At 44.9% G+C, this 23,144-nt stretch overlaps 2 protein-coding genes across 2 annotated transcripts; both read left to right on the top strand.

The window, feature by feature from the left end:
- Positions 1–128: 128 nt before the first annotated feature.
- On the top strand, positions 129–18,275 carry TMEM185A (transmembrane protein 185A). Its single transcript, XM_029067594.2, has 7 exons — positions 129–312; positions 8,224–8,400; positions 9,564–9,771; positions 11,968–12,051; positions 12,984–13,160; positions 15,449–15,572; positions 16,527–18,275. The coding sequence occupies exons 1-7, from the start codon at positions 275–277 to the stop codon at positions 16,769–16,771; spliced, it is 1,053 nt and encodes a 350-aa protein (XP_028923427.1). The 5' UTR covers positions 129–274; the 3' UTR covers positions 16,772–18,275.
- A 2,320-nt stretch (positions 18,276–20,595) lies between these two features.
- On the top strand, positions 20,596–22,818 carry LOC100081922 (heat shock transcription factor, Y-linked-like). The gene is made up of 2 exons (XM_007665795.3): positions 20,596–21,226; positions 21,974–22,818. Exons 1-2 carry the CDS (start codon positions 20,696–20,698, stop codon positions 22,718–22,720), a joined length of 1,278 nt encoding a protein of 425 aa, XP_007663985.2. The 5' UTR covers positions 20,596–20,695; the 3' UTR covers positions 22,721–22,818.
- The last annotated feature ends 326 nt before the right edge of the window (positions 22,819–23,144 follow it).

Here is a 23,144-nt window from a genome sequence, read left to right as displayed (position 1 = left end):
GGCCCGGCCGGAGCCCGTCCGTCCGTCCGTTGGTGGGCGCGGCCCGCTGCGCATGCGCCGTGCGCTGGCGGAAGTGGGCGGGGCCTCCCGCCGAGGCGGAGGCGGCGGAGGAGGAGGCGGAGGCGGAGGCTGAGGCGACGGAGTCCGGTCCCGTCCCGTCCCGTCCCGTCCGGTCCCGTGCGCTGCCCATGATCCCGCCGTAGGTGTCGGGGCGGCGTTGGCTTTGGCGTTGGCGTTGGGGGGAGGCTGGTGCGGCGCGGGCCGCCCCATCGCCATGAATCTCCGGGGCCTCTTCCAGGACTTTAACCCCAGGTGAGGCGGCCGCCGGGCCTCGCGCTGCCCCCGACGCTTGGGGGAGGGGCGGGCGGACTCACGTGACCCCCCCACCATGACCCCCCCCATCATGGTCCTCCGTGACCCCCCCCACCGTGACCCCCCCATCGTGACCCCGTGTGACCCCCCCACCCTGACCCCCCCAATATAACCCCCGTGACCCCCCACCCTGACCCCCCCATTATAATCCCCTGTGACCCTCCCACCGTGACCCCCCATCATGATCCCCTGTGACCCCCCCACCCTGACCCCCCAATATAACCCCCTGTGACCCCCCACCCTGACCCCCCCATTATAATCCCCTGTGACCCCCCCACCGTGACCCCCCCCATCATGACCCCCTGTGACCCCCCACCCTGACCCCCCATTATAACCCCCTGTGACCCCCCCATCATGACCCCCTGTGACCCCCCACCCTGACCCCCCATTATAACCCCCTGTGACCCCCCACCCTGACCCCCCCCATCATGACCCCCTGTGACCCCCCACCCTGACCCCCCATTATAACCCCCTGTGACCCCCCCATCGTGACCCCCCTGTGACCCCCCACCCTGACCCCCCATTATAACCCCCTGTGACCCCCCCACCGTGACCCCCCCATCATGACTCCCTGTGAGCCCCCCCACCCTGACCCCCCACTATAACCCCCTGTGACCCCCCCACCCTGAACCCCCAATATAACCCCCTGTGACCCCCCCACCGTGAGCCCCCATCATGACCCCCTATGACCCCCCCCCCCCAAGAGAAGCAGCGTGGCTCAGTGGAAAGAGCATGGGCTTTGGAGTCAGAGGTCATGGGTTCGAATCCTCGCTCTACCACTTGTCAGCTGTGTGACTTTGGGCAAGTCACTTAACTTCTCGGTGCCTCAGTTACCTCATCTGTAAAATGGGGATTAAGACTGTGAGCCCCACGTGGGACAACCTGATTCCCGTGTCTACCCCAGCGCTTAGAACAGTGCTCGGCACATAGTAAGCACTTAACAGATACCAACATTATTATTATTATTACCCCCATCATAACCCCCTGTGACCCCCCCCCCCCACCGTGACCCCCCATCATGACCCCCATCATAACCCCCAGTGACCCCCCATCATGTTCCCCCTTGACCCCCCCCACCGTGACCCCCCATCATAACCCCCCCCCCCACCGTGACCCCCATCAGAACCCTCATGATGCCTCCACCGTGACCCCCCCAACTTAAATCCCCCCACCATGACCCTCCCCAACCAGAAGCCACACGGCTCAGTGGCAAGAGCCCGGGCTGGTGAGCCAGAGGTCATGGGTTCCAATCCCGGCTCTGCCCCTTGTCAGCTGGGTTACTGTGGGCAAGTCACTTCACTTCTCTGTGGGCCTCAGTGACCTCATCTGTCAAATGGGGATGAAGATTGTGAGCCCCACGGGGGACAACCTGATGACCCTGGATCTCCCCCAGCGCTTAGAACAGTGCTGTGCACATAGTAAGCGCTTAAATACCAACACTGTTCTAAGGGCCAGGGTAGATACCTGCTAATCAGGCTCTCCCAGGTTGGAGCTCACAGTCTTCATCCCCATTTTACAGATGAGGTAACCGAGGCTCAGCCAGTCATAATGGTGTCTGTTAAGCACGTACTTTGTGCCCGGCGCTGTTCTAGGCGCTGAGGTAGATACTTGCTAATCAGGCCGTCCCACGGGGGGGCAGACAGGCCTCATCCCCATTTTACAGATGAGGCAACTGAGGCCCAGACAGTCATATCGATGGCATCTGTTAAGCGCTTACTCTGTGCCCAGCACTGTTCTAGGCGCTGAGGTAGATACAGGGTAATCATCAGGCTGTTCCACATTGGGGCTCACAGGCCTCATCCCCATTTTACAGATGAGGCAACTGAGGCACAGAGACATTAAGTGGCTTGCCCAAAGTCACACAGCAGACAAGTGGCAGCGGGGATTAGAACTCATGACCTCCTCCCAAGACCCGGGCTGTTTCCACGAAGCCACACTGCCTCCCGGTAATGATGGTATTTGGTAAGCGCTTACTACGTGCCAAGCGCTGTGCTGAACGCTGGGGTAGGTAGATACGAGCTAATCAGGCTCACCATCTTCACTCCCCTTTTTGCAGATGAGGTGACCGAGGCTCAGAGAAGTTAAGTGGCTAGTCCGGGATCACGCCACAGACGAGTGGCGGAGCTGGGATCAGAACCCGTCTCCTCCGACTCCCAAGCCGTGCACCTTCTGCTAAGCCGCGCCGCCTCTCTAGGGTCACGGAGCAGGCAGATGGAGCTGGGATTCGAACCCACGTCCTCTGACTCCCAGGCCCAGGCTCTGGCCACTGAGCCACGCTGCCGATCCCTCTGCTTTTTGCGCGGCTCCCCGGGAAGAGGCCCAGGTCCTCCCCTCCGGGCTTTCGCTCCTACGTTCTCTTCTCTTCCCCTTTTCCTACACGTTTTCTCCCGTGCCCCGTTGCCCCTCTTCTGCCCCGAGGTTTTGCCTCGAGTTGTTACGTTCGCTTCCAGCCCGGGTTCTTTTTAGGGTGTGACCTTTTACGAGGAAATCAGCCTTCCTTCCAGTTTTCTGATTATCCCTTCTCAAAATGAGAGAGCGGTAGCCGCGGATCCGAAAAGATGATTTTTATTTGTCCGGTCAGGTGGCGGGCCAGGCATTGGGATCTTCCTGTGCCTTCCACTGTCGCGAATGGTGATGGGATTTAAGTGCATTCGCTGTGCCAGAGCACTGCGCTAAACCCCGGGGTAGATGCAAGATAATCAGAAGGGGACACAGCCCCAACCCCACCCGGGGCTCAGAGTCTTGAGGTAGGGAGAAAAGGGGGCATTTTATCCCCATTTTACCGCGGAGGAACCTGAAGCGCAAAAAAGTTGGGACCTGTCCGTGATCATCGAGCCGGTTAGAGTGTGTCTCTGGATGTTTGGCCGGCCGGGCTTGCGGCTCTCTGTCCATTCATGGGTGACAGGCAGGAAAGTGGTTCGCGGAAGGTAAAGAGTATAATAATAATAAGTATGGTATTTGTTAAGCGCTTACTATGTGCAGAGCACTGTTCTAAGCGCTGGCGTAGATACAGGGTCCTCAGATTGCCCCACGTGAGGCTCACGGTCTTAATCCCCATTTTACAGATGAGGTCATTGAGGCACAGAGAAGTGAAGTGACTCGCCCACAGTCACACAAGCTGACGTGGCAGATCCGGGATTCGAACCCACGACCTCCGACTCCCAAGCCCAGGGTGGGGTAATGAGATCGTCCCAGGTGGGGCTCACGTTTTTTAATGCCCATTTTTACAGGTGAGGTAACTGAGGCACAGAGAAGTTAAGTGACTTGCCCAAGGTCACACAGCAGACAAGTGGCGGAGCCGGGATTAGAACCCACGACCTCTGACTGCCAAGCCCGGGCTCCTTCCGCTAAGCCACGCTGCTTCTCTGAGTGTGGAGGATCTCAGTTTGGGTCTGACTGAATTCTGCCAGTGGGTTAAAAAATACATCTAGGTTGAGGCAGTGTCCAAGACATACTTGAGAGAGGCAAGGGGCAGTAGGCAGTGAAGGAAATTTAAAATGTCTTTACCTGAATTTTTGTGGATTATGGATGTACCCCATGTTTGTTGTGTTATCACAATAATAATAATAATAATAATATTGTTGGTATTTGTTAAGCGCTTACTATGTGCCAAGCACTGTTCTAAGCGCTGGGGTAGATACAGAGTAATCAGGTTGTCCCACATGAGGCTCACAGTTAATCCCCATTTTACAGATGAGGTAACTGAGGCCCAGAGAAGTTAAGTGACTTGCCCACAGTCACACAGCTGACAAGTGGCAGAGCCGGGATTCGAACTCACGACCTCTGACTCCCAAGCCCGGGCTCCTTCCACCGAGCCACGCTGCTTCTCTGTAAAGATGTCAAGGACGTTGACTGCTTCCACATCGCATATCTGTTCAGTGCCCATCTAGAGAAAGAAGCTGCCCCATCACCGACGTACCATGCAGCCTTGGCCAAGTCACTTTACTCTGTCGGCTGGTGTGTAGAAGGAATTAAATGCTATTTGTGTATAGAGAAGCAGCATGGCCTAGTGGAAGGCCACGGGCCGAGGAGTTAGAAGGACCTGGGTTCTGATCCTGGCTCCACCGTGTTTCCGTTGTGAGACCTTGGGGAAGTCACTTCACCTCTGTGCCTCAGTTCCCTCATCTGTACATTGGGGATTAAGACTGTGAGCCCCTGGGACAGGGACTGTGTCTGACCTGATTACCCCGTGTCTACCTCAGTGTTTAGAACGGTGCTTGGCACGTAATGAGCGCTTCACAAATACCGCTGTTACTTGGATATACCGGAGAGGTGTGGGGATTGATTGCGTATTAAGTGCCCCGAAAGATTTTTCCAGGTTGGGAATGAGTTTTGTTAGGGACGGAAAAGTTTGCAACACGTTCCAGATGAAACTGGGGTGGAGTCTAAGGAAGTGGAGGAGGAAGGTTCCGAACTAAGAAGTTTGGAGGTGGTGCCAAGCCCCGAAGGAGATGTGGATGTTGACTGCCATGTCCGGCGGGTGCTGAGGCGTAGGGACGGCACCAGCCCGACGTTGCTCGCTTCAGATTCAGATCCGTCAGGCCTCCTCTGAATGCTTTCTCTTCTCCTCACCTCATATCCTCCAACAGCCATCACACCTGCCAGCGGGAATCAGGTTTACCAATTGCGTCGTTCTTTCCCAAGAACTTAACGGAGTGTTCTCCGCCCGCCGGCACTCGATGAGTACTACTGATTGAAGTACTCCTCCTTCTCTGTAGTTCATTCTTTCAGTCGTATTTATTGAGCTCTTCCTGTGCACAGCACTGTACTAAGCCCTTGGGAGAGTACAACAATAAACAGACACATTACAGACTAGAGGAGGGGAGACAGGCATCAGTACAAATGAATAAATGGCAGATATGTACCTATGTGTCGGGCTTGGAGGGGGAAGAACCAAGGAATAATAACTCTGTCTGTTGCCGAATTGTACATTCCAAGCGCTTAGTACAATGCTCTGCACATAGTAAGCACTCGACAAATACTATTGAATGAATGAATAATAATGTTGGTACTTATTAAGCGCTTACTATGTGCAGAGCACTGTTCTGATCGCTGGAGTAGATACAGGGTAATCAGGTTGTCCCACGTGAGGCTCACAGTTAATCCCCATTTTACGGATGAGGGAACTGAGGCCCAGAGAAGTGAAGCGACTTGCCCACAGTCGCACAGCTGACGAGGGGCGGAGCCGGGATTCGAACCCATGACCTCCGACTCCCAAGCCCGGGCTCTTTCCACTGAGCCACACCGGAAGCAAGTCAGGGTGATGCTGAAGGGAGTGGCGGAAGAGGAGAGGAAGGGTTCAGTCTGGGAAGGCCTCATGGAGGAGATAAGGCTTTGAAAGGGGGAGAGGAAGGGAGGATGTTCCAGGCCAGAGGCAGAGGAGATAGGCAAGATTGAAACCTTACTTATTACTCCCTTACATCCTCCTATCCCTTGATTGATTTTAGTATCTGTGTTCCCCACTAGATGGTAAACAAGGTCCCTGCCCTCAAGAAGTTTACAAATTCTGTTGTGTTCTCTCTTGTAAGAGCTTAATTCAATCTTCTGCTTCCACAATCAGTAGTCTGCACACAATAGACTCTCAATTACTATTGATAGGCTCTTTGGATCTTTGTCCTCAGATCACATAATCCCAACAATGTACAGGGCACACGCCATGATTTTTTTACTCTCTAGGATATCCTTAAAGTAGCTGGAGGAGATTCAGTATTGGGAGTACTTTCAACGTCAGAAGAAATAAGTGTTCTGTGGGATGACGGCCAATTGTTTAAATATTACATAGACGGGATTGAAATGTTTGAACCGAAGATAATCATCATGCGATCTTTTTTGAGATGCCACTCGTGTAAATGTAATTATTTTCAAGGCCAATCTTGATTAAAAAACTCAGTCTGTGTAGATGATTGTACAGCAAATCTGACCTGCCAGAGAAGTGTAAAGAGCCAGCCGGCTATTCAGTCCGTTTCCCGTCAGACAGAATTGAATACAGTAGTTTACTTGATTTTCTTTAATCCTCTGGTTCTCTTCAATAAAATAGTAGATAACGGAGATAGCGGTGAGCGCTTTCCTGTTTGTCTGCTGTTGGTCCCGTGGAAAGAGCAGGGCTCTCAGAATCAGGAGATCTAGGTTCTAGTCAGGACTCTGCAAGGAGGGGAATGCCGGCCGGGGCTATGCCAGGAGCGGGGAAGGTTTCTGACCGATTAGCCACCTGTGAAGTTCGGGAGAGACGCACAGGAATTCTGGAAAAGGCAAAGATGGATTATGGCACTGTGGTATGTTTTGGGCACTATGCTCGGAACACTTTGACCTGGATCCTGCACGGGCATTTTGCAGCGTGCGGCACTCCTGCTCACCTACAAGGACACTGCTGGAAGAGGCGAGGGAGGAGCTCCCTGCACTCCATTCACTCCCCTCGATTCCTGCGCGCAGGTTCTCGGTCCTGAAATTCCAGATCCGAGGCCCCTCTGTCATTCTCAACAGGGGGATCCACCGTCATATATCAGCAAAACCGATATTGGTGGTTTCGTGCCGTATTAGATCCATTTTGACTTTTCTCCGGCTAAAGTATAAGTGGAGTGGAGGAAAAGAGCAAGAAGATTGGAGTTTTAGATTTAGTTGAAAAATCGATAAGGACCGGGAAGTGCAGAAGGAGAAAGATTGGAGCAGAGCTAGGGAAAACGATATCAGCGTTAACTGTTTTCCACATTCCCTCTCCCCAGTGCGCCAATTTCCTATGAAGCCAGTTAGCGGAGAACTGTGATCTGAACTCTCAGACTGATCAGTCTTGAATGGAGGAAGTTTAGAAGCGCTCTCTTTAATAAACCCGAAAGCCCCTCGTAAAGGAACTCTTCATCGACTACCGCGTCCCACTCACATAAGGGTGTGAGTAAACAGGGTTTTCCACAGGCCTTGAAGATAAGCCGAAGTGTAATCTTGTCAAATCACTAGGAGGAAATACCTTAGGGTTCTTGGAGTCAGGAACTCAAGGGTTTCTCCCAGGGCATCTTGGTAATTTGATGGGTATTTAGGGAAATAATATATTAAGGTACCTAAGTGCTAATCTCTGAAGAATTTCAAAATGAAGGCCAGCGCTTGAATTAAACCCCAGAGCAGGCTCTGCTCGCAGTGATTCATTCAATATGGGAATGATTTGAAAATGTTGGCCACGTCATGTGATGACACCCAGTTGGTAAAAAATGAATCCTTCTCTTTGTGTCCAAGAGGACTTTGTAGACGGGACAAAAACTTAGAACCTACTGGGTTCAGAGTGAACAGGGAATAGAATTTAGAAGACAAGGTACCTGGCTGCCTGACAGTCTAATTGGAGTGTTTTGTTTCCTTTTGTGGCCTGCTCTTGCATAACGTTTTGGTGGCAGCTAATAAATGTCTCTGTCCGACCGAAGCCAGCTCTGCCAGTTTTCAGGGAATTCTGCAGAGCCTCTCTTTGTAGTTAGGTGTGGGTCTGAAAATTTTGATGAAACTGACTGTAACAGCTAATCCAGGAAACTGGGTCAGTAAAACCATTTATTTAGGTTAGAAAAGTTGAAAAGGTGACTAACGATGGTGTAGTCTTATGCTGTGGGAGGGCAAGTTGTTTATATTCGAATTATTTATCCCTTCGTATCCACATGGCAATTTACATATGTTGTTCTTACGTATTTTTTAAATAATTTAATTGACATTGAGTATGGTGATTAGTGTGTCTGTACCCGTGGAATGAAATAATGAACTGAAATAATGAACTAAGTATGATATTTTGATGCCCAAAGAATAAACTTGGAATTCTGTTCCGATTCTAAGCCACTTTTTTTAAAAAATAATCCTCACAAGACATTTTAATTGATTTTGTAGCAAATTTCTTATCTACGCCTGCCTGCTGCTGTTTTCTGTACTACTGGCTCTCCGTCTGGACGGCATAATTCAGTGGAGTTACTGGGCTGTCTTTGCTCCAATATGGCTGTGGAAACTAATGGTCATTGTTGGAGCTTCAGTTGGAACTGGAGTTTGGGCACGAAACCCCCAATATCGGTAAGGTTCAGGTATATCTTTAGTTTGGATTTTTTATTTTTGATTAGTTTGTGTATTTAATTTTTTTAAAAAAATAGCATATGTTAAGCCCTACTTTGTATCAGGTACTGTACTAAGCACTGGGGTAGGTAAAAGCTGATCAGGTTGGACACAGTCCATGCCCCACAGGGAGTTCACAGTCTTAATCCCCACTTTTCAGAGAGTTCAATACATCAGATTTGGTAGACAGACTCCGGGAGTGCTGACATGAATCCAGCTAAAGCCCCAGTGGAGTCCGGCCTCATTCCGAATGGAAATAGGGCAACGCTTGTACAGTGTGGAGAGGTACATGGTTGCCCTTCTAGACTATGTGGGCCTCAGGGGTTTAGGCACATAGGGACTCGACACATGTGCAATTGTGGATGGGCAGCGACGCCACGGATAGCTCATTTGTTAGGACCTCCTCCTATTTCTCTCAGTTCTCACTTTCTGTTCCCTTCCATCAGTCAGGGGGAGACCACAAAGCTCTGAGAGCAGAAGAAACAGGGCCAAGCTATTACGGAGCTCTAGCAGAGACACAGTGATGCTGTACAGCCCCCGGTTTGCATCACGTTTGTGCTTCGGAGTGAATTTTATGGGGCCTTCTTCCTCTCGATTATATAATTCCTCAAGCTCAAAATTTGGAGAGCTTTTTTGTGTATTAGATCGGCGGGTTTAAAATATAATTTGTAAACGTTTTAACTTATTGAGAGCACGAAACAGCCGGGAAGCAACCATACGAGCAGAGGCCGATCGCTTTTAAAGTCCTCCATAGAGATGGGAAGTGAATACTAGGGAAACAGGGAAGCAACTGTTTCCATTGTGCTTCTTAAGAATGAGGATTCTTACAGAGATACCGATACATCTTTTCAGAAAGTAGAGAGGCCTACAGTTAGATAGTGTGCCCTTACCAGGTTAGTCTGTCGGTAGGTTTTCTTGAAATGTTTTTGAAATGCTTAAAATATTTCTTACTACTTTAATTGCACAATTTATTTCAAACATAATATAGAATTATATAATAGTACCATATTTAAATAAAATCCTCAAGGTATCATTTTTTTAAACCCATAAAAGTACGTTTATAATACGGAAATGAAATGGTGAACTGAAATAATTTTCATTTTTGTTTTCATCCTCCTCTTTAGAGCAGAAGGAGAAACATGTGTGGAATTTAAAGCTATGTTAATTGCAGTAGGCATCCACTTACTACTGTTGATGTTTGAAGTTCTCGTCTGTGACCGGATTGAAAGAGGAAGCCATTTCTGGCTTTTGGTCTTCATGCCGTTGTTCTTCGTCTCTCCGGTGTCAGTTGCAGCTTGTGTGTGGGGGTTCCGACATGACAGGTCTCTAGAGGTGAGAGTTCGTAGACTTTCGGTCAATCAGTGGTATTTATTAAACACTGTGTGCAGAGCACTGTCCTAAACACTTGGGAGAGGACAATACAATAGAGTTGGTAGACACAGTCCCTGCCCTCAAAGAGTTTACAATCTAAGAATATTAAAATGGAAAGATTCATCTCAAATACATTTGTAGAAGTATTTTACTTTTCATAATCGTAATCCTAGAGTAATAATAATAATTGTGATATTTGTTAAGCTCTTGTTATGTGTCAAGCCCTGTACTGAGTCTTGCAGTCTGAGTAGGAGGAAGAAGAGAGATTGAGTTCCCCTTTTGCAGATGAGGGAACCGAGGCACAGAGAAATTAAAGTGACTTGCCCAAGGTCACATAGCAAGCAAGAGGTGGAGCTGGAATCAGAACCCAGGTCCTCTTACTCCCAGGCCCGTGCTGTTACTTCAGTCATGTTCTCATAAAGCAGGAGGAGGGGCTGTTTAATTGGCATGTGCAGCCTCCAGTTAGAGACCAGAGTGAAGCAGGGGCAGGAAGAATAGATTTGAGGAACTAGTAAAGTCATCCAGGAACAAAAGCCTGAGAACTGCTGAGAATTCGAAAGGGGGCTGAAAGAAGGAGAGAGTGTGAATCTGAACGAACAAAATGGCAGAGATAGAGAGAAATATAAAAAGGTATCTAGAAAGAGTTGAGACCTTAACTTACCCATATATCTAGGGAGCCCTGGGCATACTGGTTGAGAGGAACCAGTTAATCAACGGTATCTGGTTAGTGCTTACTGTGTGCAGAGCACTGAACCGGAAGTTTGGGAGAGTACAATAGTAGAGAAGCAGCGTGGCTCAGTGGAAAGAGCCCGGGCTTGGGAGTCAGAGGTTGTGTATTCTAATCCCGGCTCTGCCACTTGCCAGTTGTGTGACTTTGGGCAAGTCACTTAACTTCTCTGTGCCTCAGTTCCCTCATCTGTAAAATGGTTAAAGCTGTGAGCCCCACGTGGGACAAGCTGATCACCTTGTATCCCCCCAGCGCTTAGAACGGTGCTTTGCACATAGTAAGCCGTTAACAGGTACCACCATTATTATTATTAAGTACACATGATCCCTGCTCTTGTGTAGCTTACAATCTAAAAAAAATAGGCATGAGAAATGGATAAGTGGAAGGAGAAAGAGGAAAGAAAGCAACAATTAAAAAGTTAAACTGCAGCGAGGGAAAGAGGGACAGAGGAATGGAGAAGGGAATCGGACTAGACAGAGTGAAAAGGGCAGAAGAGCCAAAAGGGCAATGAGAAGGTAAACCGAGAAGATGAGGCATGTAGAGGGACTGGGAAAAGGACAGGGTGTGTGAAACGAAAATGGACAGAGGACTAGAGAGAGAAGAGGAAAACAGAGTTCCACAGGTGGGAAACAGAAAAGGGAGAAGAGACAGGGAATGAAGGAAAATGATCAGAAGGAGAAAAGAAATTCAGTATCTCATCTTTGTTCAGGAAAAGAATGTATATTTCCAGTAGTTATTGCATTTTTCAGACTGTACTGTTTGATCTGAAAGCGAGTGGAGTGTCCAAGTGGAGCCAGGCCCTTTGTCATATCCCTTGCTCTGCTCCTGTACTCCATCAGCCTTGTAGCTTTTAAACTCGATATTTTAAGAGGTGTACAGCTCACCAGGCCCAATCTTGGTAATTTCAGAGCTGATGGGAAAAGTTGGAATAGAGGCCTGCTCTTTATTCAAAGAACCACGCTGAATAGCTGTTAAAGACCAAAGAGAGCTGGGCAGAGGGAGATGTGAGATGGAGTGAGAAGAGGGACTTGATAGGAGGACCATTTGTGGGAAAGGAAACCAAAGACCCAGGTTTTTTAATGTTGCCAGTTCCCAGATTTTCAGAAAATTTTCTGAGCTGTGCCACTAGTTATGTTGGAATCATTTTGTGTACAAATGTTACTCATTTGGAAAATGTTGACCACGCTAAATATTAATGGTGAGTTTGAAGAACATTAATTAGATATTTCAGAAGCAGAGTGTATTGGTATTAGAATAACTTGAAAGCCCTCATTTCAGAGTCACTCCACTTATTTTATTTTGCTTAGCTCATAGAGTATATTAGATGAATATTGAAATTAGAGTATGGTGTCATTTTCATTAATAACTTAATAAAGTATCATACATGTCTCTGGTTCATGCTTTCAAATCTTTCTTGTTTCTATTTTTAGTTAGAAATCCTGTGCTCTGTCAACATTCTGCAGTTTATATTCATTGCACTAAGACTGGACAAGATCATCCACTGGCCATGGCTTGTATGTTCATTTACTATGTTCATGATTGTATAAATACTCTGAATTTCATGAGTGGAGACATTTTAAAAATTACCTATCAGGCTCAGAGAAGTAAGTTCTTATCTAGTTGGGACAGAGAGCCGGCAGCACATATAGAGGTAGAATATGGTTAGGAGCAACAATACATTTTAAAATGTGGGATTTGATGTTTCTACCTTTAATTTTTTTGTCAGTAGAATCAAAAAGCTCTTCTGGTTATTGTGTGAAAGGTATACCTAAGGTTCAGTAATCATATTAAACGTGAATGACAATGAACTGTGATTAATTTTCCAGACAGTTTCAACTCTGTACTTGGAAAACTTAAAATCACTTTTAATGAGTGTGAAAAGAACTATTAGTAAAATCTCTAATGTAATTATCAGCCCTCCCAATGAATTCCATATAGATTAAGTGGATAGAAGAGTTTTTAAAGCCTTAAATCTTGATAGTTTAGAACACATGTAAATCAACAGTATCCACACTCTTCTGCAAGATTTAAAATAATGACATTAAATATTTACCATAGGTTAAGTACTGGGGTAGAGTCAAAATTATCAGTTGAGACATAGTCGCTGTCCCACATGGGGCTCAAGAGTAAATGAAAGATTTTCAGGAAAGACTGAAAAGGCCTGAAGAAGAAATAGGTCATAAAGTTTCTGGCGGAATTGTTCACACATATTTCAGGACGTTACTCTTTTAGATGTGAAGAAAGAATGTTCAAAACATTGCTGAATGTTGTAAGATGAAGACTAAGTTGAAGTTCTGTGAGTTTTATCATCATGGAGATATCCAAAAACAGTCAGACGCTAATAGATCTAATAATGTTGCAGTCCTTGCAAAAAAATTTTTTGATTTGTAACCAGCACAAAAAAGACTGTAGCTGCAACAGTGTTTTCTTTTTCTTTTTTCTTCAGGTTGTTTGTGTTCCACTTTGGATTTTAATGTCTTTTCTGTGCCTCGTAGTACTGTACTACATAGTTTGGTCTGTGCTATTTTTGCGTTCTATGGATGTGATCGCCGAGCAAAGGAGGACACACATAACGATGGCCATCAGCTGGATGACAATTGTTGTTCCACTTCTTACATTTGAAGTAAGCACCCATATGTGAAAATGTTTGCATTTTCAGTGACCCTTTCCGTCACTAAAATGATTCCTCTTAAGTCAAATTGTTGTGTAATTGATCTTTTGTTTTGGTCAAGCAAGTTTCAAGCCACTTCCAATTTCCCTAGTTTGTAGGTGTATTTTTTTGTTTCTATGTAGAAAGATTGAAAAATATTAGGAAATAGATTAACTATTAATAGATCACACAGTAAGAATGATTTTTTTTATGAAACTTGAAAACTTAATGACATTTTAAAAACATAATTATAATGGGCACTCCTTTTGGCTTTGTTGAGAAACCAGAGAGTATTTAGTTTACCCTGGAAGTATAGAATGATCCATGAGACTTATTGGTGGTGGTCTTTGGCTGAGGCATTGTTCTAGATGGACCAAATGAGTCCCATTTGGCTGGATTAAGGCCTCAAATCGATTGGTCTAAAGGAGCTACCTTTTCACCCAGCTTCTCCTGGGTGACTGCTAGCCTGCTGTAAACGCACTCAACATGGCAGTAGCCGCCAGGACTGCGTGAGTTGTAGCATCATCTTGAACCAGAGGACCACTGTGCGCGCGAGTGCTGAGTGCATCTACGGCAGCTCGAGAGCCACCGTGGGAAGAAAACAGAGCCACTTCTGCCTCTTAGAGCTTTCCCCACCTCAGTCTTCATTGTGACAATCAGGAGGAGCTCATGTGCAACCTCAGCTCTCCAGCCCAAAGAATCCTTCACCCTTTTCGCCATCAGTCTGTAGTGATTATCATGTGCCTTCTATGTGTAGAGCACTGTATTAAGCACTTAGAAGAGTATAACAGTGCTCACGAGAAGTCACGTGAGAAGCAGTGTGGCTCAGTGGAAAGAACCCGGGCTTGGGAGTCAGAGATCGTGGGTTCTAATCCCGGCTCCGCCACTTGTCTGTTGTGTGTCCTTGGGCAAGTCACTTAACCTCTCTGTGCCTCAGCTCATTTGTAAAATCGGGGTTAAGACTGAGCGCCACGAGGGACAACCTGATTACCTTGTATCTACCCCAGTGCTTAGAACAGTGCTCTGCACAGAAGCCACCAGCCTGGCTGGACCTACCAGGTTGAGTCCTTGGGGTGGACTGTAAGAGGGAGAGAGTTGATAGAGTGCTTTAAAACCCATGTTTAGGAGTAGGAGGAGATTTTAAGGAGTGGGAAGAAATGTTTTGGAAAGCAGAGTGAAGTATAGGCTGGAAGTAAGGCAACATAAGGAGGCCGATTGAGTAGATTAATTGGGATATGATGAGAGCCTGGATCGTGGTCCTGCCGTTTGCAAGGAGATGGTGGAGGAGGTCCAGGAAATGTGGTGGAGGAGGAATTTCCAATAGGCTGACAATCAGAGCTGGTGCTGGTGAAGCCTGTGCAAAAAAACCCAACAATTAAGCCCAGCCCTTGAGGTTAAAATTGAACATAGCTATAAGATTATAGGCATATAGATAGAGAAAAGGCAGGAAGATAAATATAAGGAAACATACACCCAGATTTTTGGTGAATTTCGGGGGAGGGATTGATGTAGAGTGGAGGAGCTTAATCAGTTGGTGGCCATTCAGTAGGATCTTCATGGGGAAGAGGAACCTAGTGTGGTGAAGCTGAGAGGGGAGAGCACCCCAGGAGAAGGAAATGCCATGAAGAAGAGTTGGAGTAAGCCCAAGTGGTGGTGTGTGTGGAGCACAGCTAGTGGGTTAATGTGGGGGGAGTGTGCAGGGCGTGTGTCGACCAACTTTGACATATTGTATTCTTCCAGGTGCTCGGTACAGTGCTCTGCACAGAGTAAGTGCTCAGTAAATACCATTGATTGACTGATTGGAGTGGTGAGCACATGCTGGGGTGAAGCAGGGAGAAGAGGGCAATTTCATGAAGGGGCCATCTAGTAGTCAGCCTGAAAGCCAGTGATCAGTAGCCAAGGCTTGATGGGAAAGTTGGAAAGGAAGGCATTTTGGAAAGGCGGCGAGTTGACGGAGAACTGTCTTAGAGAGTAGGGGGGTCACTCAGATTTGGGAGTCAGAGAGGTGAAGGCTAAAGCCATGTTAGTGGGCTGTATTCTAGAATTCCAATTGTCTACCCCACAAGAGTAGGAAGAGTATTAAGTGCTTATTGTGTACTAGGGGCTGAGAAAGAATACACGTGTGGGAATGAGAGTGAAGAGACCTTGCCTGAGAGATTTCTCGTTTGGATTCATTTTCTTCACTAACAGAGTTCTTTTAAAATATTTCAAGATTTATGATATGTAATCTGAAAGTAATTACATTAACTGTTTTCTTTTAGATACTACTTGTGCACAAATTGGATGGCCATAATGCTTTCTCATGTATACCTATATTTGTCCCACTTTGGCTTTCCTTGATAACTTTAATGGCTACCACTTTTGGACAGAAAGGAGGAAACCACTGTAAGTAACGTGCCTGATTTTTATACGGTAAACACTGCTTTAACAGAGTTACATTTTAATTGACTAGTTGACAGTTTAAGAAGTTAAGGAAGCATTCTGAAGGAATCTGTCATGTAGGAACAACCAATTTCCATATTTAGGTGCATTTTATATCTGATTTGCCTGGGCCTACTTAAGTTGGGTCCAAGCAAGTCTTTGACCTATTTCTAATGCCTGAAGAGTAATTTTGTATTGCCCTAAAATATGGGTAATTTGAACTATTTTGACATCCTAGTTTAGTTATGAAATCGGAGAACAGTTGCAGCAGTCAGAACAAGAGGCGAGAAGGCAAAAGGCATTTCAGAGAAACGTGAGGAAGGACAGTCTGTGTGCAGTATGCTTGGGTTTGTAGATTCTGTAGTGTTTTTTTCAGCCATACACACTTAGCCAAGGTGAACTTGGCCATGAATGAGGTAATTTTGGTAGCTCCGAGAAGTCCCAAAAAAAGAAGCTTTGGAGGCTTCTGGGCTGCAAAGTGACATCAGACTTTAAGATATCCCATTTAGTGTTTCATGATTTCCAGAAACCTAGGGTGAGGGTCTAAGAAGATCTAAGACCGTCTCAGCAATTTTCCACAAGTTTGGTTTATCTAGAGAAAGAGGGTACCTTAAATTCTTTCCATTTTCCACATAAGGCAAATGTTTGACCAATTTAGGTTGGTTCTGAAAGGGTGAATAGGAGAGAGAGAGGTGTAATTTTGGATTGTACGTGCATTTGAGATCAAAGAGCTCTTTGAACTAATCCTCAGGGTTATTTTAACCTTTTTGTTCTTGATCGGTCAGATTCTCCAAAGAAACGTGTAGTAGTCTTCTTGCCCAATAAATGAAAATAATTAAAAATATTGAAGTAGAAACCTAGTTATAAAAAAATGAACACCTTAAAACTTTAAACGAATTTTTAACCTCGTTTTTTTAGGGTGGTTTGGAATTCGCAAAGACTTCTGCCAGTTCCTGCTGGAAATTTTCCCATTTCTTAGGGAATATGGAAATATTTCATATGATCTGCATCATGAAGATAACGAGGAAACTGAAGAAACACCTGTTCCGGAACCTCCAAAAATCGCCCCTATGTTCCGAAAAAAGACTAGGGTAGTCATTACACAGAGTCCTGGAAAGTATGTCATCCCACCTCCCAAGTTAAATATAGATATGCCAGATTAAGAACCTGAAGTTCAGGAGAAGGACAATATGTAGTAGGGGAAATATACGAGATCTTTCTCACACTCTACCTGCCTTTCATGCCCATAAACTGGAACTGAAAATGGATAGCCCAATGCCTTCATCTCATGCCTTGTTTGGAGGATTTGATGGACACCAGTGAATTGAAAGTATGAAATATAGATATTGGAAATATTTTCACTCAGCTTTTGGGTGCATAAACGGTTTAGATTGGCGCACAAAAGCTCAAACTAGCTGTGAATTGAATTGGTTTAGTAAAGTTCACAGATGGCCTACGTGACTGCTTTTAAAATACTACCCATTCCTATCAAAAATATTGCTAGGAAATGTTATTTTTTATCCCCGGATCATCTAAACGAATATCTCATATTTTTCCTGTGTGTGTTACAGTCTGCTGCAAATGTAAATATTTCTCTGCCCTACCACTTGTTTGAAAAGATAGGTATTATTTCTTGTGTTCCTACTGTTCTTTAGGCATGTTGATAGCTGTCTTACTATCTAAATGGCGACCTTTCTAATGGAGTGAATCCATAACTGTATAGTATTTATATATTTTAGCAATGTAATATATTCGGTTAAATTCCAGTTCTGTACAGTATAAATATATTGTGTTAAACTATTTTTTTAAAAGCCTGTATGTGGAAATGTATACTATTTCAGAAAATGTCCTTTCGATTCTTTGAACCCATTACTGCATTCTTAGTGTGGCATTTTACTCAAGAAGGGTGACCACGGTGATCGAAAACTGCGTCGATCTGAAATTCAGGTCTCTGTATACTCAGGTCTAGACCTATCAATAAACTGGTGACTTTTAAACTCTGGTATAGCAGATAACTAGTTAGCAGAAGAACAAATCTAATGCCATTGGAAGTAGGCAAATTTCCCTAGTTGATTCCTGCCTTTCCCTAATGAAGCATCAGACCGTAGAGTCATCTCACTGACTCTCTTGAAGTCCCAAGCCTATTTCAGCTCTAGCCTCTAGAACACCTAGAGAAATATGCTTTATCCATTTGATATCCTCAGATTTGAAGGTTTATAAGAAAAATCAGAATTTGAGAAAAGTCTAAAACGTTCTTACCTGCCAGCAGACAGGAACCCTGATACTTTTCTATCAATTAAAATGTGTTTGTATTGTCAGTACCATACTGCTCCAGTGATTAGAGGTGAGAAAATCGATCTCTCATACACATCTTTTTTTAGTTCCAAAAAAAAAAAAAGGGGGGGGGGGGGGACTGGGGTGTTGATGGTAACTCCTCTTCAGGGTATGACTTGAAGATGGTGGGGTCATAATTTAGGTAAAAGTCTAGATTGAACTTCATGTAAATTATGTAAATAACCGTAATAACCTTTGCACTGGCCTGGAGCAAATATGTTCTGTTGGAAAAAAAAAAAGTGTAGTTCTTCCAGTTTTGTGTGTAAACAGTTTAGCTAAATTCACTATTTTTCCCTACCCAGCTGTTCAATAAATTCCCATTTTTCATGTGCACAATGCGTAGATTATTTTATTTGATCAAAGTAGTTGAACTTATTCTGCCATTATGGAGTCTTTGGTGCTGCTGTATAAACAGCTCAAACTCGTGATTATCAGCGAAACATCTTTAGAACTTTATTCAGGGATACAAGGTATTTTAAGTGTTTTAAGGAAGAAAAACTTGGAGCCCATAACAATTCCACAGATGTTTGCTAAGTAGAGTAATTCAGTTGCGGTCACGACAGTTCTTAAAAGTTAGGATCAAATTAAACTGGGTTGTGTCCTAGTCCTAACACATTGTAATGGCATGTAATAGCCAAATGTGAGTATCTGTCATTTCAACAAATAATGCTATCGTAGTTAACTTCTTTCTCTGCTAAGGAAATGCTACAGTGAGAGATTTGTTTTAAGTCAAGTGAAAACACACTTTGTTGTTGCTGTTTTCTAAGAAATGAAATCAATTCTTCCAGCATTTTAAGTACCAAGTCATTGCCTGCAGGAACTCAAGGACCAGTCAAACTTACTTGAACCTCCTAAGGCTGAGCAGGGATTTTAAAATTTGGATGGTGATTAAAAAGTACCTTAATTGAGATACTTCTGGCAAGAGACTATCATTTAGCCATCTTTTCGTGCTTTTGAGGAGCTACCTTAATTGTACTCAAATACGGCTGACCAATACACGGTGGTAATACTGCTCATGCCCAACCAGAGTATATTACATTTTCTATCAGTTACTACGTGATCGTCAAGAACAGTTCCATATGAGAGCCAATGATTTAAGGGCAAATAGAGGTATGTTGATCCTTGATAAGGGCTGTAGCAGAAAAGAGTTGTGTGAATCCCAGTGTCAAAATGTGGTGTTAAAGTCATGGAATTACATGTGCAGTTAATTGGCCCTATGTTCAGTCTGTTTTGGCAGTTAGATTAAGATCTCATTTATTCCCTACTCATCATCTCACTTCTTAAAAATTCTGCTGCCCCCTTCATTCCCTCCCTTAATGCCACCTTCAGTCTTCCTCTATCCTTTGGCTCCTTCCCCTCTCCCTTCAAACATGTTCCCATTTTTCAAAAGCCACTGGATCCCATTTCTCCAGCTATAGCCCTATCTCCATTCCCATTTGATTAAATGATCAGGTTTGTATATTCCTGCTACCTTTTCCCAGGCCATCAGTTTTCTTCTTGACCCACATCTTGGTTTTCACTCTTTTCACTCCTCTGAAACAATGCTCCCTAGTGACTCCTCACAGTCAAATCTACTGGAGTTTACTCAATCTTTCTTGACCTCTGCTGCCTTTGACTCTGTTGACTCTTAGGCACTGTTGGTTCTTCCACCTTTCTTATTCCCTATGTTCTTTGGTTCCCCTAATTATTTCCATATCACTTTTCTTGTCTCCCCTTGTCGTTTTCCTTACACCGTAGTCACCTTGTGTCTCTGCTCCTTCTCAGTCTCATTTGAGCTCTTTCATATCTCATCTCCTAACTGTAAGGTACCCAGTAAATCTCTTTTGTGCATTTTTTCTAAATGCACTCTCCGCTATCCCCACTAGTTGCATGACCCCAAATACACCTCCCTAGCCAGGCATCTCCCTTGCTATATAATCTCATGTTTCTTCTTGCCTCCAGGGCATCTCCACTTGGCTATTCTCTCTGCATCTTCAGCTGAATATGTGTAAAATTCAACTCATCTTCCCTCCTAATTTCATCATTCCTGCTAAAACCATTTACCCTCCCTTTCCCAGAAGTCCACAGGTTTGGGTGCATCTTTGATTCTTACCTCTAAACTACCCATTGTTGCTAAAAAGATCCTGCCAGTTTTTTCTCCACGGTGGGTTTTTTTTTCCCAGATTCACCTCTTCCTTTTCCACTTTGTTGAAGCTCTCATCTCCCAGGTAGGTGTCACAGTGGTTCACTCCAACACTCGGATTGTCTTCCCAAAATGTCACTCTGCTCATGCATAAACCCTCCTCAGAAACTTCTAGTGGCTCTCCATTTGCCTTGGTGACAAGCAAAAACTCCTGACCACTGGCTTTAAGGCTCTGTACCAGTTCTTTCCCTGTATTGTACCCTCCCAAGCTACACACAGCCGAATGCTCAATAAATATGATCGATTGATTCCACAGTTTGTGCTCTAAATTCCTACCAATCGAAAGTATTGCCTACTGGGTACGGGCACTACAGTTTCAGGATGTGAAAATTCATACCACTGTGTTCTATTTTGACAAGTCTAAGACACACCTTTCACTTCAATAACTTATTTGGGCTGGTTCTCATATCACTTACTAGGAAGCCAGGCATTTTATGATGTCACAGCTTGAGCACGATCATGGTGTTCTAGAACTTTTCTCCATTTGCACCTTAAGGAGTACTTTTACTCCCCAGTGTTCAGACACACAAAGCTCAGTCACTGCGGCTGAAGCTGAAAAGAAGAAACTAAGATGGATGAATTTGAGTTGGACAGTACGTCATCAGAAAATCCGGATACTTCTCCTCGAGCCAGAACAACCGACTCAGAGACCTGTGGTGGTTCAAAACTTTCACCTGAGTGCGAGCAAACATCAGCCGGTGACTGTGATTTGAGATCTGTGATCGAAGAAAACGTCTTTCAGCCTTTGGCCGAAGGACCCTTGGTAAAAAAACGCCGGTATATTTGGCCTGATGGATCCGACAGTAATGACTTTTTCGCCTTCACCTTTCCAAAAAAACTTTGGAAGATAATCGAAAGTGATCAGTTTCAGTCAATTTGGTGGAATAATGATGGGAATTCTATAGTGATCGATGAGGAACTGTTTAAAAAAGAGGTATTGGAAAGCAAAGGCCCTTTCAGAATTTTTGAAACAGACTGTATGAAAAGTTTCATCCGGCAACTTAATCTCTATGGATTTAGTAAAATACGATACGAGTTTCAGAGATCTGCCTCTCTCGCTGATTTTCTAGCGGAAGAAAAAGCAGTCTCCGCAATGAACAAGGTAACCACAGATCCATTACGTGACGAAACTAAACGTGACACCTCTTGCTCATAGTTCCTTAGAATATAAAATTTAGCATTGCATATACGATACCTTTACGGCTGCAACTTTAAAAATTAGGCAGAGGTACCTGGAAAAGAATGAAATACATGGAAAATGAAATTTTAATGAGAGCATTTATTGTGATTAGGTTATACTGTGACTTTTTGAGACAACTATAGCAAAAAATTGAGACACTTCTTTTTCATCCTTAATGCATCCTCTAGGCTGTAAGCTCCTTGTAGACAGGAAATGTGTCTTCCAACCCTATTGTATCTTCCAACCCTATTGTACTGTATTCTCCCAAGGCAGTAAGCACTCGATACTATTGATTGATTGATTTGGTTATTCCACACCTTGATTACTAAAATCCAGAACATATTGAAAGTAGTTTAAACCCAGAAAATAATTAACCACTAATTGTTATCGTATTCGTCACGTGCTGCTGGTTTACCAAGGGTTTTGTAGTCGTCAAGGATACTTATTGTGCGCTTCTCTGGACAGATCACTGTACTGAATCACGAGTTGTTAAACTGAAAATTGTTAAGACACTTAATTGCCCCAAATTTCCACTTGCTTCAGTATGCTTTAAGTTTTGTTTTAAAGTATTTCCCTCTGACATTTTAAAAATAGGTCCGTTCAATGATAAATCAGTCGATTTGTTGCCAAACGATTATTTTTCCGAACTGAATAATTCTCTGTTTTTAGTTACAGTTCTATCACAATCCCAATTTTAAAAGAGGCTGTCCTCACCTGCTTGTAAGGCTGAAGAGAAGAGTAGGCATTAAGAACGCCTCTCCAGTTTCTTTCTCGTTCTTTCAAGAATACCCCAAGACCACCGAAAATCCAAACGGTCAGAACGTAGCTTCGCCAGTTGAGGCCATCGAGAAAAATGTGTTTTCTACATCACCGAATGAGGAGGGGCAAAAGTCTTCTGTGAAGTTTACCCTCAGCAAGCGACAAATCAGCGCCACTCCTCAAATAAGAAGTGGGTTTTCTGCGCCGCCGGCAACCTCAGTGAGACCACCGGAACACTCGGTCTCGGAGCAGAATGCGACCCATAACCAGCTGGCCCCCATTCTCCTACCCCAGCAAAGTTGCCTTGCTCAAGCTAATGCTCGTGATATAGACTCCGTGACAACATCCGCTACTTCCCTTTATCGTGTTATGCCTCCTGTACGAAGTAGTCCTTTTGGGCCTGTGATGGGGCTTCCATCTTTCCCACCCGCGTACCCGGAATTATCGTCTGTACAAGCTCATCTAGCCAGCCTGCTGCCATTCTGCAACCCGTGGTTGTCGATGCATATGCTGGCAGCTGCATCTGCCATCTCAATGTCAAGGGCTCCTTCCCATCATCACCAAACTCCATCCAACTACCACTGCCCTAACTGCAACTGTTCTGCAAGTAACGCTCCAACTCCACCCCCTAATGGGCCTCCCTCCTCAGGCGAGTGAACATCCAGGATTCCACCGATATCGTAAAAATGTCTATACACTGAAATTACGAATACCTGCAGTTTTACTGGCAGAATAAAGATAATGGTTCACATTTTTTCTTGCTTTTCAGCTCTGTAAGAGGCTTGCTTTACGTTGTTCTGGTGAAGAATTAATTTTAAAGAACCTATGGTAACGTTTATAATGCGTTATGGTGCCAGACATTAAAAAAAAGAAATCAAGTGCCCGGGGTTAACAAAATCTGATGATGTCGATGAAGTCTCCCGTCGAGAAAAACAGGTGACCCTTAGTCCTGAAACCTCAGGATTGAACACCTTGGCAGAGGAATATATGATAATGCTTGAGGTTTAATGGTACAGGCGGAACCAGGACTAGAACCCAGGTCTCTTGGTTCACAAACTTTCTGTTGGACGAACTGCGGGAT

Source organism: Ornithorhynchus anatinus, chromosome 6, assembly GCF_004115215.2.
Source record: "Ornithorhynchus anatinus isolate Pmale09 chromosome 6, mOrnAna1.pri.v4, whole genome shotgun sequence".
NCBI classification, from domain to species: domain Eukaryota; kingdom Metazoa; phylum Chordata; class Mammalia; order Monotremata; family Ornithorhynchidae; genus Ornithorhynchus; species Ornithorhynchus anatinus.
This window is presented reverse-complemented; position numbering and strand designations above follow the sequence as displayed.